Here is a 13,796-nt window from a genome sequence, read left to right on the forward strand (position 1 = left end):
TGTGCTTCTTTTTAATTCGAAGCTTTCTACCTCTAGTTTCAATTTTGTCACCTTCCACATTATTAGGGATAATATCTTGTTTTTGTTTTTGTTTTCAGCCTCCCCTTCTCTCCTGGCCTAGTACATCCAGGCACTCCTAAAGGGAACAATGAATTTGCAAGATCTTAGGGGAATCTGGTTATTGAAAGTCGTTACTGGCATTTAGAGTGCCAGTTCTAGGAACAGAAGACTCTTGTAATGTTCAAAACAGTCCTGCACAAGGAAGAACTATCTTGAGTTCCATTCAACTTTCAACCAGACAGTAATGTAAGTGAAAAAACTGAAATTATTTAAGCCTAGAATCAACTTTTTTTAAACTTATAAACACAAGTACATGGTGTTGGGTTTTTTTTTTGCTGTTTTAAAATACACTATTTCCAGGGCGCCTGGGTAGCTCAGTCAGTTAAGTATCTGCCTTGGGCTCAGGGCATGATCCCAGAGTCCCAGGGTCCCAGGATTGAGCCCTGCATGGGCTTTCTGCTCAGTGGGGAGTCTTCTCCCTCTACCCTTCCCCCATGCTTGTGATCTCTTTCTCTCTCTCTCTCTCTCTCCCTCTATCAAATAAATAATAAAATCTTTTAAAAATATACACTATCTCCAGAAATACAACTAGTACGTAAACCAGGGGAAGATTGCATTTTATTTTGTTCAGACTTAACCAAGAGTTGTTTCCCCATTTTAGAAAATCACATCACTGATGATAACTCAGCTCAAGATTTTAAGATAGAAATATAGCCCACTGGTATCTGTGTTTCTAGCTATGGAGTTCATAGTGATTCTACATATATTTTGGCTGGATTAGTTGTGCCTGATGGGCTTTATTATAAATCCCTTCTGTTTCTCCTCCATATTGTAGGGAGAGCATTAAATTGTTTTTTTAAAAATTTGTAAGTTATCTATGAATATCACTTTAGTAGGGTACAGGGAGTAGAATATATTGGTTATAAAAAGAGGACACTGGCTCCAGTCGGTTTGAAAATATTGATCTAAATATATTCATCCATCCATCCCTCCCTCCCATAATCCTGTATCTGCTATCTTCCCTTCTTCCCTTTCAGCTAAACTTCAAAGGTGTCTTGACTTCACTACCTCATTGGTCTTCAGTCCTCTCATAATCTAACCTTTACCATCACCATCCATTGAAATTGTGGCTGCAAAATTGTGGCTGTTAAATCCAATGGACACTTGAAAAAAGAAATTCATTTTACCTGAACTTTCTACAGCATTTGACTTTATTACTTCCTTTTATTTGAAACTTTCATTCTTCGTTTTCTGTGACCTCACCTCCATAATTTCCATACCTCAAAGTATTTTGGAAGTCTCTGTTCTTCCGCCAGCTCCTTAAATGTCGGCATTCTCCCAAATTGCATGTAGCTGTCCTCTCATCGTACACTCTCTTCCTAGGCCATCTCAGCCACTTCCATGATTTCAGTCACATCCTAGGATTCACAGATCTTCAACTTGCAATCCCAAACCCTCTCCTGAACTCCATCTCTCTCCCAAAATTCAACATGTGAATTCCCAAATGGAATTCCTTCCCTTTCTACCCATCTGTAATTACTCCTGTATCCTATTCCAAATTAGTAGCACCACCATCCAGCCTCTCAACTCATAACCTGAGAGTCTGGATTGGCCTTTTTACTGTCTCTCCAACATCTTCTCCTTGACATCCCCACTGCCAGTGGGTCAGTTCAGGCTCTCATCTCTCATCAATTACAGCAAGTCTTTTAACTGATCTCTCATCCTCTAGTCTTATCCAATCCACTGTATCCTCCACTTGGCCACCTGAAGGATCTTTTAAAACACAAGTCTGTTTAAATTATAATATCTGCCTTGGGAAAGTTCCAATTCTACTTGGAGTCTCAGAAAACCCTTCTCATTTTGACATTTGGGATCACCTCACCTGTTTTCAAACTATAGATTACTTTTAAAGCAATTATGGCTACAGAACATATTTTGAATGCCATAAACCTTAACAACATAACAGTAATAGTATAGCTAGTAGAAGTTAAGCAGAACGGGAGGATAAGGGATATTAGAAAGTGTAGAAATGATAATTTCTTCATTTTACATACTGAAGAGTTGAGATGTCTAAAAAGTTGATGGCTCAATAAACAGACTTAAGAATATTATATAAAGTTAGAAGGATGATCTAAAGAGAGCAATAGCACTCATCTTTCATAATGGAGAAATCAAATACTGTCTAAAGTTGATAAATCAAGGGATTAGACCTGGTAGGGAGGTAACCACCAAAATAGAAATAGTTGATTTAGCAATTGAGATGGAGGAACTGGGTGTCTTTCTATATAGTTTTGAAAAAATTTTTTTAACCAAGTACATTCATTGCTTTGAGAATAACTTTTTAAAAAGAAAAAGAATTAAGGCCCATTTCAATGAAAACCTTTATAGATTACTTCTTTTTCAGCTATTGATTTTTTTCTAATCACTTCACTGTACCAAAAATAAATTTAATAACATTATAAAGCTTATTATAGTAAAGAGAAAGCCAAATCACTTGCCATAAGAAAGATCACAAAAAGAAATAATCTTAAAGTGAGAAGCAATATTTTAAGCACAACTTTGTACGCTGGTTACTAGTCACTTAGGTAGTACTACTGCTAAATGGAAACAGAGGAGATGACAAATACCAGGATAGAGCCATGAGAAGCTAGAAATAGAAGTGGAACTAATCTTCCTATAATCCTGATAACAGTGAAAGAAAGCAAATAATTGAGGGTTTCTAGCTCCTAATTTCTCACTTTACTATTTCGCTAAAATTTTTGTTATGTATCTGTGCATCTAATTTATACTGGTCATATTCAGTAGCAGAGATACCTTTTAGTTTCAAAGGATAAGCTCATATTCTGAAGATGGTTTTATGTACTGAATTTAGAATCTCATTCTTTTTTTTTTAAATGTTTTATTTATTTATTCATGAGAATCAGAGAGAGAGAGGCAGAGGCAGAGGGAGAAGCAGGCTCCCCACTGAGCAGGGAGCCCGATGAGGGGCTCGATCCCAGGACCCCGGGACCACGACCCGAGCTGAAGGCAGATGCCTAACCATCTGAGCCACCCAGGTGCCCCTAGAATCTCATTCTTTTACACTGTTTACCTTTCCTTAGCAACCCTATTTGCACAAGCTTTCTCAAACTTTGTCATCCCTATCCATTCAACTGGATCGCTACCCTCTTACAGGAAGGATTTGGGGGTCTAAATTGTGGCAGACTTAAGCATCACACTTAATTTTGCTTGACGGACTGCCCTAATAAATATTTTTGGTACGTAATCTTGCCAATTTGATTTTTAAACATCATATTAATTCTTTGGGTCTTGGCTTGTAACATCCCCTCTTGGGAAGCCTTCTCTAAGCCACTAGCAAGTCAGGTTAGTTCCTCCTGTAGTGTGACTCCCACCACCCAGTAGTCCCCCTATATTTGCACTTGCTTGTTTAAGCGACTCTCTCATTCACTAAAAATATAATGGCAGGAAGTATGTCTTTCTTGCCATTTTATTATTCCTTATTTGTAGCAAAGTACCTGGCATATGAAAAGATTTCATAGAAATGTTTTGATGAGATACAAGTAGCCCATGAACTGTCCTTTGAGAAGTATCACCTTTGGGGAGCCTTCCTACTAAAGCAACAGACCTGCTTAGTAAATGACAATCATTCCAGGCTCTTGAAATGAGGGAGTTGGACTTTTATTTAACCAATGATTCTCGAATTTACCCAGATCAATCATCTAAGAAATTCTGAAATCCTTCTTTAAATTATCTCCAAATTTGGGGGCAGAAAACAAACCCAAGGAGGGAAGAACTTGGGGTAGAGGACTGGGGTTCAGGTAGGGAACTTCTAGGAAGTGAAATTAAAGCCAGGTAGTACACATTGAAATAATTTCAAACCAGGTTAGTGTACCTGAAAACAAGCTAGATTTAACAATAGATGTTTATAAAGATTTACGTGACTACCAAATTTTACTCCTTTGCTAAATTACAAATATAGTACTCAGGTTAAGAACTTAGGCTATGGAGTCATAAACATCTAGGTTTAAATTCAGCTCTACCACCTGTAAGTCCAGAATTTGGGTAAATTACCAATCTACCTGAGCCTATTTCCTGAAAGATGAAAACAATGATGTTACCCAACCACAAAGAGTTGTTTTGAGGGTTGAACTAATTATTGCATGCTGTGTTTGGCCTATTGTCTGGATATAGGGAAATGGTCACTAAATGATAGTTTATATGGAATGTGTTTATTGCTTGTCTCCATCATTGGGATGTAGCTCTAAAAGCTACATGGAATTTGTCTTATTTAGAATTATTACCCAGTTCCTAGAACAGGGGACATGTTGAATTTTTTTTTTTTTTTTTTCAGGAGAGGGGTTGGGGTTACAAGTGGAAATCTGTGAATCCTAGGATGTGACTGAATCAAGATTATACTTCAATCATTCAATTTGTTTGTTACGCACTGATCAAAAGCCAAGCTTCTGTTCTGTGGTATGACAAATGGACCAAGGACAGGTTTAGTTCCAATGACGAAAGAATGCAAGTTTAAAGAGCCTGTTAGTTTTTCACCTCAGGATACCATATATAGTTTAGAAAATCAATTAAAGACTTCGTTTAGAAAATCAATTAAAGACTTCAATTTTTCTGTATACATTTTTAATGATTAGAAACAATGAGCTATGCAGTCATAATTGCAGTTACTGGGGTCTGAAAAAGCCAGTCAAGAAAAATAAAATCCATACTGAACTGTCATAAGTAGGATGTTTATCTTATTCACTGAAGTTTTTGAGAGCTCCAAACTATATGGTATGTGACCAGTGGGACGCATGTACAAGACCTCAAGTCCAAGCTTGGGACAAGTGTAGCCAGCCAAAGCATAAAGCAAAGCTAATTATGTTTAGTTTACTTGGAGCCCACACCACTGTCACTTGTCCCATCAGCACTATGCCAACAGCAAATGAGCCCATGATGACATATCAGCAGAACAAGGGGGTAGCAACTAAAGAACCAAAGTTATAGTAGAAACTGAGGGCTTGAAAGGCTCCATGACTTGCCTTAAGTCACAGAACAAGTTAGTCACAAAGCACAGACTGTCAGTTCTCCAGATTTTCAGTATTGCATGTGGTCATAAAGCTCTTGCATAAATATTTGAACATAGAAACCATTGTTTTTAGCTCATTAACTATGTATCACAAATAAAGCAGGTTTTAACCTAATAAAACAAATTATTTAAATAATGTGTGCCCTATATATGAGGATTTATCAGTTTTAATGTCAACTGAACTCTACTGAATTATTTTGATATGTAAACAACAGTAATAGTAAACATTTAAGTGTTTACTGTATGTCAGGCACTGTTCTAATCGTCGAATACATGTTAACTCATTTAATCCTCACAACAACCCCAGGAGTAGATGTCCTCATCATCCTACTAGAGAAAAAACTGAAGCACAGACAGATCACACAGTAAACAGTGTGCCAAGACTCAGTTCTAGGAGCCTAGTGTCTGAGGCTCTGCTCTAAGTTAAACAAGTCTATTCTAACAGAATGGATATTAAGCATACGTATTAAAACTTAAAAGTAAATATAAGTCATGTTGATTGCTAAGCCATAGAAATGTTACTACTATTTTCTGTATTTCCCTTTATTCCCTCTTTATCTCTAACCAGTATTTTTGAAAAATCAGCACAAAACTAAGTTCTCTATTAGAACATGTCTGTTTTGTCTTAAATATTCAGTAAGCATAACCCAATTACGTAAAATGTCTAAAGGAATTTTGCTTATTCTTTTTTAACTGAGTCCATTTCATTTACATTGAGATCACAGTAAAGGGGAGAAATTCCTGTTCCTATATGATGTCCCACTAAAGGAGGTTTAAAAAAGACCTTTATTACATTAAGAATTCCTTTATAAAACTAAACTATATTTTCATGCATTATATTATTAAAGTATAATTCCAGGAAACTCAAGAATAAAAATCATTTTAAAAAGTTAATGTGGAGAAGTCGAGGGGAAAATCAGTATGTATTAACTTATAGTTTTATTAATATAAAAGAAAACTTCAAATACTGTACAGTGAGGTGTGTAGAACACTATATAGTTATAATACACTATTACCAATTATTTATTACTCAAATGTAATATATACAGCAACGACAAAATCAGAAAATAATGGGTAACAGCCAGTGCCTTAGGGATGATAGAACATTTATACTATTTAATTGAGCAGTTAAAGCACTTGCTATGTAATTTTTCTAAATATTTACATTACCACTTATTTTTACATTTTCTAAAGAATATTTCCCTCCAAAAAAGTAGACTCTCCAGCTCTTGGCACTAATTCTTAAAGTCCAATAAACCTGAAAATATTGATAACGTTTTCAGTCCTTTATTGCCCCACCACAGGCATAAAGGCTCAGGAAGGGACTTGTGCATTCTAAAGAAAAGTATGCAATACCTTCAAATTTTAATACTAAGTAATTGATACTCACAAGCAGATAACATCAACTAAAACTTTTTTTTACTAGTTTTCCTTTTCTTTTACAAGAGAATAATCATTGTATTAATATTATACTACAAAAGCATGTAGACTCCATAATTTAAAAAATTAAATGTCAAATATACAAGTAATGGCATTTTCTCCAATAATTCACAATTTTTACAATTTCTGCTATTTTGGAACAAACGTTAAAATTCCCACGATTTAATTATCATTAAATATGAATTGAAACACTTAGCATCTTGAAGAGTTATTAAGAATGGCAGAACTTACAGTTAGCTATAAATCTTACAGTAGCTCCTCTTTGTTATTTAAGTAAACATTCTACTATGGTATGTTTTCAAGTGAATAGTTCTGGTTTGAAAATTAATTTCTTATATTATGAAGAGCTTTGAGGATGTACAATTTTGTTAAATTATATGATAACCTTGAACTGTAGGGTATTTCTACCCAACTTACATAGAGTATGTATCTCACTACTGCTGTGATAAAAGGTCATTTAAAGTTCATATTGAGTGGAGTTTAATTCAATTTTGCAAAGGCTTTTATGAAAATCTTAATATGGAAACCTTGTTTCAGGAACCATGAAACTCTCAAAATCTACTCTGCAGTATTTTTAAGCATGGGCCAATTGAAATTCCTATTGAAAAATGAAGACAAAACTGTATTGATATTCTAAAATAAACATAGTATGATACTGTCACTATATTGACCAAAGCATAATTAATGACAGAAGTTATGAGTTTACTTCATACCTAAAGATTAGTTATTAGGGAGTTCTAAATTTTTAAAGAAACGTTCACTAGCAACCAGTATTAGTAGGCATCTACATAAAATAATACTGTTATAAATTTTGCATTTAGTAGCTAACATGTGATGTCAGTACAATTCTCAAAAACCTGTCATTAGTAATATATGAGTTGCTAGCAAGTGATCTTCCCTGAGGTAAGAGACCATATGCAAAAGTCTGCTCACTTCAAATCAAGTTAGATACTTAAAAATAATGGCAATAAGGACCTATGGCTGGGATTCACAGATGCATTTCAGATTAGTATCTTAATTGCAAGCAGTAGGCTTGATTGTAAAAATTAAACTAAAAATCATCAGAAGATATAAAGCAAATTTCACAGTCAATAGCATTTGCTAAATTTCTCAGGTCTTTATCCTAACATTTTCCAATAAAATACTTGAAACATAGGAAAGGGGAAAAAATAGGCCTTGGGCTTACTCTTTAACTAGTTCCTGAGTAGCCATTCCCTTGGAGTTCATTATATTCTAGCTCATAATATTTGGCAGTGTCATGTGTTCTTCAACTTCAACCAGTTTCTCATTACCAATATTCTACACCACCTTCAACTCTACCTGGACTTTGGGTCATCAATTCAAACTTGGTATGATTACCTATAAAATGGATTACTGAAGAAAAAATTTTACAATTTTACTTCAAGTTTCAGTGAAACATCACAAGTAGAATTATAAGATTGAGCTATAGTTATGTTACATCTAGGGCTAAAAAAATATTTTAACTGATTTATGACCTCTAGCTTGAACTCAAAGTTGTGGTGATCACAAATGGCAGTACTAAAAAATAAGAATTCTATAGTCATGTATTTGATTATGATAACCATATGGAACGACAAAGGATGAAAATTAAGAACTTAAACTGTTTCTAAAACTTCTTTGTGAAGATGATACCTGGCCCACTTCTCAAAAACTAATTACTCCAACCAAATTTCAGCAGATTTAAAATAATTTCAAGAAATCTGACCATTCTCAAAATCAAGCCTTTTATTCTTTATCAAGGGAGAACCCAAGCTATTATAATATTCATACCTAACCAGCTTCTAAATAGCATTGCTGTGGCAAGAGAAATTATTAGTGTTATCAGAGATTACAGGAAGGAGCCCTTCTCCTAATGTTCACAGGTGCACTCCAATTTGACTGAATGCAAGTGTTTAATAGGAAGATAAAATTTATTTCTGATTTTTTACTATATGCTATAAGAGTTTATTTGTCAGTTATTAACGAAACATGCCAAGCCACAGGTGAAGAAAATATTTGTTAAAGAAAAGGTGATTATATCATTTACCTGGAAGCAGTGCATTTGCTTGTTAAACATTTTCCTGATAAATTAATAAGAAAAAGCCAGTTTCAGTGGCTGAAAAAGCCAGAAATAATTATAGTGGTCAGTGGTATTGGCAATTTTTAGTTTAATACACAGAAGCCACCTATACTAACTAAATGGCAAATATTATTTGGTAGCTGTAGTTCTTTATGCAAAACTAATGCACAATATAAAAGTCCTAAATTTTCCTGCTCTTTAGATATTAAGATAATTGAAAGTAAATTTAGAAAAATCGAGATAAAATATGGTTTAAAATGTGACATTGTGATAAAATTAACCCAAATATATATCTTGCTCAGGTATCACCTGCAAAATGTCTAGATTCTCCATTCTTTCCTTATTCAAATGGAGTAGTTCATTTAGTAAGTAGATTAAGTCAGAGATACTTTCATAGAAAGAAATCCAAAACCTCCCTCCTTTGGAAACACAAGTCAAAGTACTGTCTATATTCGTTATGAATCAATAGACTGAAATTTTGAAACACCTGATAATATACTTTCTGATGTACATTTTCTTATACTGCAAACACAGTTCTGCATCTGTTACATGTGCAAACAGAGACAGCCAGGCTTTGAATGCTCTAGATAAGAGATTGTATTAATATACATTTTGTCTTTCATCCATTCAAATTCAACTTAATTTCAGTGAACAAAGGAAAAAGATGGATTGAAATGTACATTTCAGAATACAGACCTGCAGAACAGGATAAAATAGTGCAATACCAATCTCAGGATAAACATTCTTTGTCTTTAAGATAATAAGCATGAAAGGCTGCTTTTTGAGGAAACTGGCACTAAAGATTTGATGAATACACTATTTAAGCAAATGCCCAGTTGATCAGGGTCTGATGCAGTAAAATTTGTATCCAAATCCAAGTGAAGCCAACAGATAAAGAAAATGTTATGGATGCTAAGGAAAAAAGGAAACATTTTTGGTTCAAAGGGGTTCAAAGACACTTAGCATATACAAGCTTAAATACCATTGATCAAAATTGTAGAACAATGTAACTCATTCGTAAAGATAAATTCTTATATATAAATTCTCTGTGAATCTGACAGACTCTGAAAATTAGAGATTAACTACTGCTACCATTATTTTTATATTTTCTACCACACTGCAATCAACTTTTCTGCAAGATTAAAGAAAAAAGAATTCAGTGGTACTTGACCAGGCCAGGATTAAAAAAATAATGGTAACATATTATCAACAATAGAGCACACAGTTGGCTGTGTTGGCTCAGACAGCAACATTACTGAATCACATTGACTTTATCATTCTAGAATAGATATTGTCCCCCTAGCCTTGCTCAATCAGCAAAATGTTGTATCATTACACTCCATTCTCAAGATATTTTCATCAAGAATACATATCTCTATGAATGTGTTTATGTTCACGGAAATGTCAGGATTCCAGTATCTAATAAATCCTTCTATGAATTTTAAGATACAATGTAGTTCTGATAACCTTCAAATTTACATAAAGCTTTTGACACTCTAATAAATATGTGGAATGGTTACCTGGATGACATCAATGTTAGCAAAATCTCATTCCCCACTCAGTTCTAGCCTTTTCAGAAAATCAAACATTAGCAAGAGAATTTTCATGTTTGAAACATTAAGACTTTCATGGAATTAGAATTACAAAAAACTTCCAATGAACCACATATATGGAAGAAACTCATCTCAGCAGATCTAATAACTAATTTATAGGAATTCAGAGCCAGCCTGGGCAGCAGTATATTAAAAGCTATTGCCAATCACACACTTGCTGTCATGCACTGAATAACAAGATATAATCTTTGAATTATATACGTACAAGATTTTTTATGACTAATCAAGTTATGTGGCCCAGCCAACAAATGTTACATATTCACAATAAACATTCTGCCTTTATTAGCCTCTAATTAAATCAAGAGTGATCCATTGGCTCAGTTGTGTTTGTCATCTCAGCATCTTGACTATCCATCTCTTCAGGCTCCTCCACTGAATTTCCCTTTTGTGCTTTTGACCTTGTGGCAAATGCTGCTCCCAGGGCCTCTGCCACACAGCTATCAGTTGTTTCTGTATTCAAATTTTCAGTGCCACCAGTTAAAGAAAAAGATTCAGGTAAGCCAGTCTGAAGATTCCCAGACTTCACAGAACTCACTTCTACTTTCCTTTGAGGAAGATCAGATGGTGACTGCTCTGTACTTTGATCCCGCAAATGCTTGTCCATTGAAGCCTGGATAGAAGAAACCATTTCCTGCAATTTTTTTCGCTGGGCCTCAACCAAATCAGGATCAAGCTGCCTGCTGTCTCTCATTGTAACTACTCCAGGAGCTATTCGAATAAGCTCACTATTACTAGGAGCAGCTGTGAATACAGAAGGCTCTATTTTAATGGAGCTATTACTAAAGTCTGTCCCTGTGTTATGCTTCCTTACAACTGGGGCTTCCCTAGCTCTTGAATCAAGGTGCGGGTTACTAGATGCAGTTCCTAGAGAATGCCCTTTTCCCTGAAAGGCAGTTACATTATGAAGCTGCTCAGATTTCTTTTTCACTACTCCACCACTACCTAGTTTTAACAGCCCATGTGAGGGACTTGATTCTCTACTTCTTGTAGTAGCCTCTGCTCGAACCTGACTTACAGCCTCTTTAACTAAATCTTCAACATCAGGACCGATGGGGAAATGTCCTGCAGCATCCACACACAATTCCAGTCTATCTTCAGAAGCATTATAGACAAAGGTTTTGCCAGGCAGATGTGGAAAAGTACAATGCTTGCCATCAGCCATACCTAAAGAAGGAGAAAAAACGTATTTATTAAAATCTTACTTTAAAAGTGTAGTAAAGACAATTACAGTTGAAATAGTGAATTTTCAACAATATCGAGATCACAGTTTTGAAAACAAAATAAAAAATAATTTATATTTATTAATAGAATTTAATACTATTAAAAAAATATCACGACAGACCTTACTGTAGGTTCCACAGGCGAATTTTTTTTTTTTTTTTACAAATATCATTAACCTGTTACAAAGTTAGGAAAAGGGCTTGAAACAGCTAAGCCATGAGAAAACACTAACAACAGTGTTAGTAAAACAACTGCTTGCAGTAAAGCAATAAGAAAACATACTTTCATTTACTAATTCAAATTTAAAACTTTGCAAAAATACCTATAAGGGCAAAGTGTTGCACAAAATATGCTGCACAGTGTGAATTAAAATTAAAAATTATTAGTAATTCTGCTAAATTACAGAATACCAGCATAAAAGTGGTTTTCTCAGTGTACCTTAGGTATATATCTTTTACAAATATAAAAGATAATGAACTTTCAAAATGAGATATCCTATAGTTAAAGAAGTAATTATGAGGGCATATTTAGGAAAGCTAAGATTAATGCACTGTGTCTTTGGTATAACTGTAAGAAATGACACTTGGTCACAATAAATGAAAAAGATCTTGTTTAATTAAATTCCTCTGAAAAAGTTATATTTCATGTTACTCTTCTTATTCCTCTCGGGTAAGTCACAACCACCAAAATAAGCCTGACTTACAGATACTCCTCAAATGGCCCCTGCAATTTAATTTACTTCTCATAGTCAACTAATGTAGCAATAGAAGAACTTGAAAGCAGGCTTCTATTTTCTAGTTGAGGAGCTTATTGTCACTATCTGGTATTCCAAAATTTTATACTTTTTCCCAGCTTGAGTATAAGAAAATTGTGTGTTTTAAACTATCCAATATCCTTACATTTTAAATTTGTTTCTCAAAGTATACTCCAAGTATGCAAAAATAGGGGTTTTCAAATTTTATAAAACCAAAGATTTTCTATGTCAGCAACAAAAGAAAGATGAAGTAGAGAACTCTTATTTTTATTTTTTGTAAGTAGACTCCATGTCCAGCATAGAACCCATGAAGCAGAGAACTCTTAATAACATATGGTGCAAATGGGTATGTTTATGGCAAAATATAAAGGCAAAAGCAAACTAGTTAAAAATGAATGAAATTGTTAGTGCTATACAAATACAGAGGTGGAGGATGACTGAACTATAGAATGCTTAGTGGGCATTTAGGTAGTCTCCAGTTTTGTAAGTTATTAAGAATAGTTTTTCCTCCCTCCTCTGAAAAAAGCTAGAGTGGTTCTAATGTATCTCACTGTGAATATTCCAAATAACCACAGAAAAGAACTAAACTGCAAATGAATAAATAACATACAGTAATTTTAAATAAACATTCATTTCAGCTGTAAGTATCCATTAATACAAATCCAACTAGAATTTCCTCTTAGCAGAACTTTTTTGGCATAGGTAACTGAAAAAAAGAGACAGACAAAATTTAAAATCAGAGATGTGGTCTCAATAGTACCTTTCAGGCCACAACCCTTAGAATCGGCTTATTACCAATCCCCTACCAGAGATCTGTAAATAGCCCATGTGAGGGACTTGGTTCTCTACTTCTTGTAGTAGCCTCTGTTCGAACCTGACTTACAGCCTCTTTAGCTAAATCGTCAACATCAGGACCGATGGGGAAATGTCCTGCAGCATCCACACACAATTCCAGTCTATCTTCAGAAGCATTATAGACAAAGGTTTTGCCAGGCAGATGTGGAAAAGTAAAACCTGGCTCAAGAAACAAAGGTAGCAAAGAAGAGAATTTTGAATGATTAAGTCCAGGGATGACCCTAAGCAACTTTCAAACATTCATTTCAATAGATAACACCTGTTGAGTCTCACTATGTGCCAGGAACTAAAATAGACCCTGAAGATTCAAATAAAATGTAATTCTTAGGAGATAGGTACAAACAGATCCTTATAATACAATCAAGTAGGTATAATGATGGGTATACTACTGACTTCACTGATTATTTGAGGATTAAATGAGAAAACACGCAAAGCATACCACAGAGTGCCTAATGTAAATCAGGCAGTCAATAGTTTTAGTTCCTCTACTAGATCAAAAAGTTTTGTAACTGTTTCCAGACTGCTATTGTGATGCTTTCCCTTGGTCATCCCTGGAAAGAATCATAGTCCCACATATCACAGTATTATTCACAATGAAACACTGGAAACAATCTATGTAAGCTTTCAACAAGAAGACAATGGCTAAGAAAATTACAGTCTATCTACCTGATGGAAGTAATATGCAGCAGC

The 13,796-nt window shown here is 34.6% G+C and overlaps 1 protein-coding gene across 1 annotated transcript in view; it reads right to left on the minus strand.

Annotated features, from left to right (window-relative positions):
- Positions 1-6,065: 6,065 nt before the first annotated feature.
- VCPIP1 (valosin containing protein interacting protein 1) overlaps positions 6,066-13,796 on the minus strand; it is a 30,103-nt gene continuing 22,372 nt past the window's right edge. The window contains exon 3 of the mRNA XM_006734431.3: positions 6,066-11,440. Within this exon, the coding sequence (XP_006734494.1) occupies positions 10,575-11,440 (866 nt within the window). The 3' untranslated portion in view covers positions 6,066-10,574. The remainder of the gene's footprint in view (positions 11,441-13,796) is intronic.

Source organism: Leptonychotes weddellii, chromosome 4, assembly GCF_054177405.1.
Source record: "Leptonychotes weddellii isolate Sample4059 chromosome 4, ASM5417740v2, whole genome shotgun sequence".
Taxonomy (NCBI): Eukaryota; Metazoa; Chordata; class Mammalia; order Carnivora; family Phocidae; genus Leptonychotes; species Leptonychotes weddellii.